Raw genomic sequence first — 2,500 nt, 5'->3', positions numbered from 1 at the left:
AAAGCATTAAAAGCGAGCAAGTGTCATCCTCAAAACAATAAAATGACACACGGACGCACCTCACGGCATTTCTTGAAGACATCACAGTAGCCCTTGTAGTCGTTGCAAGGAGTGCCCGCCTTGGCGTACATGTCGGGGATGTCGTACGGAGGCACATTCCACTCGAAGGAAGACCTGGGAAGAATCACGATCAGTAGTGGGAGAGGTATAAGACGATCAGTAAGGAATGGCCATTATGATGATAATATTACTTCTGCAGGAACAGCTAATACTATTACTACTATTTTCACTACTGCGACAGTAATTACTACACTGCTTGTACTAACAATACTGATACTATTACTGCTACAGAAAATACTGCTGCTCCTGCAGCTATAACTAACCACTACTAAGACTAGGACATGTAAAATCAATGTAAAAAGTATCATGTCCAGAAAAGAAGCTCAAGAGGGAAAAATAGAATAAACGAAACAAATACTGAAGAGAAACAAGACGACAAAACGCCAGCCAAAATTGTAATAATAACATGAGAGACAGACAGGATTCAAAGGGATTAATAAAACAACAACTCTATAGCGATAAGAAGGGGAAAAACGCAGTTACTCACAGGCATTGTTGGTTCTCCCCGGGAAGCTTGCAACAGAGCTCGCAAGACTTAGTGATCGGATCTCCGTGATTCCTCTTGCACTGGCAGGACTCCAGCCCGTAAGCCAGGCAGATGGATCCCGTGCATTCCCCCTTGTAGCACACGAACTCTTCGTTGCAGATCGTCTGTGGAAAAGCGTGGTTTGGATCGTCATTTTACTCTTGTGGTCGTGTGTGTAAAGAATTAGTTGGAATGATACTGAGGAATAACGCGCTAACTTCCCAAAAATAAAAGAGGAAGGCACTCAACCTCACGTCTCCCTCCGAAACTACCTTATTGGGCTTGTTGGTGGAGGGCGGGCACTGCGGGACACGGCCGTTGCAGTAGGACGAGTCGCGGCAGCCGTTGTCGTCTCGGCACTTGTCGCCCTTCTTCAGGTGGCAGTTCTGCGTGCAGCACGGACCCTGAGGAGAAGCACACAGGGTCAAGACATGCATGTTGGCATGGGGTATTCTTACATTCAATGGGCGCTTTCGTTTCGTGCCGGGATCCGACTCGGTACGAAAAAGTCTTGCGATTTACTTACTTCAAGCTCTTCATTGCCTGCAGACTTTGATATTGCAATAATTAAATTGAAATATCACGGTAAAGCAATACGATAACACTCCTAGCGCGAGGACGGCACCCACCTGCGAGGGCGAGCAGATCTTGTTGGGCCTGAGGGTGCAAGGCGTCTCTCCCTTCCCCGGGCTGGACTTCATGGGGAAGCAGCACGCCTCCTCGCAGTCCTCCTCCCAGCCGCAGTCGCACTCCTCCCCCTTCTCCACCACCCCGTTGCCGCAGATGGCCGCCTGAGGCGCTGTGAAGCATCCCTTGACGTCGCGCGCCTTCGAGTTGAGGACGCTGTTGATCTGCTGCAGCGAGCACGGCGAGAACTTGTTATTGTTTCTTTTGTCTCCTGAAGTCGCTCTGAAAGGAAGAGAAAGGGAATCGGCGACCATTAACACCCTTAACTGCGACAGCATGATAAGCGGATTTCCACATCTCGTCTCATATTTCTCTAAAGAACTATTCTTCCTCCTCGCAGCCAGACCGTCCGGCGACGACCTCCCTCTCCTCACCTGGCGAACATGATGTAGTTCCCGTCCTCGCCGCCGGGAGTGCAGCGCTTGTTGGACTCGGGGTCGTGCGGACTGCCGAAGTTGTGGCCGATCTCGTGCGCCAGAGTCACGTGGCTCACCGCCGGAGGCACGTGCTTGCCGTAGTTCAGGAGCGTCACGATGCCCGTGTTGAGGCTCTGCAGGATAGTGGGTGTTAGGGCTTCTGCCTTCCCTTCCCTCTTGCAGCTTACCTAGTTTATCAAGTCCATTCTTATATGAAACCATATCTGGTATGTCCCAGTGGTTAATACAAAGGATACAAAACTAAACAACCCTCCACTTTTCTCTCTTTCTCTTTGGAACTCTCTCTCTCTCTCTCTCTCTCTCTCTCTCTCTCTCTCTCTCTCTCTCTCTCTCTCTCTCTCTCTCTCTCTCTCTCTCTCTCTCTCTCTGACTCTCTCTCTCTGACTCTCTCTCTCTGACTCTCTCTCTCTCTCTCTGACTCTCTCTCTCTCTCACACACTTCCTTGACGAGGGAACCGTGTTACCTTGAGACTCCCTCGGTAGTGGCCGTTCTTCTCGCACACTCCTCCGGCGTTCTTCAGGTCGCCCGTCCACGCCAAGCCCAGGGTTCCTCCTTCGAAGTCCCTGCCGCGAGTGAGGGAATATTTCCGGTTAAAATTATCTTAGCTTTCGCCGTTATTGGGCTTGATGTCATATTTCATCATTATTATCATTAATTTGTTAACTTTCATTAGGTTTATTATACAGTCCTAGTCTAAAATCAGCCTGCAATAAGCAGTCCAGATATCAC

At 49.5% G+C, this 2,500-nt stretch overlaps 1 protein-coding gene across 1 annotated transcript in view; it reads right to left on the bottom strand.

The window, feature by feature from the left end:
* LOC119577766 overlaps positions 1-2,500 on the bottom strand; it is a 14,079-nt gene that overhangs the window by 5,869 nt on the left and 5,710 nt on the right. Inside the window, exons 4-9 of the mRNA XM_037925319.1 lie at positions 2,235-2,334; positions 1,708-1,883; positions 1,276-1,555; positions 919-1,050; positions 608-771; positions 60-174 (exon numbers count right to left, since the gene is read on the bottom strand). Coding sequence (XP_037781247.1) covers positions 60-174; positions 608-771; positions 919-1,050; positions 1,276-1,555; positions 1,708-1,883; positions 2,235-2,334 — 967 coding nt within the window. The remainder of the gene's footprint in view (positions 1-59; positions 175-607; positions 772-918; positions 1,051-1,275; positions 1,556-1,707; positions 1,884-2,234; positions 2,335-2,500) is intronic.

The sequence above is a fragment of the Penaeus monodon genome, chromosome 10 (genome assembly GCF_015228065.2).
Source record: "Penaeus monodon isolate SGIC_2016 chromosome 10, NSTDA_Pmon_1, whole genome shotgun sequence".
NCBI lineage: Eukaryota > Metazoa > Arthropoda > Malacostraca > Decapoda > Penaeidae > Penaeus > Penaeus monodon.
The sequence above is the reverse complement of the archived record's forward strand: the minus strand, read 5'-3'. Positions and strand labels throughout refer to the sequence as shown.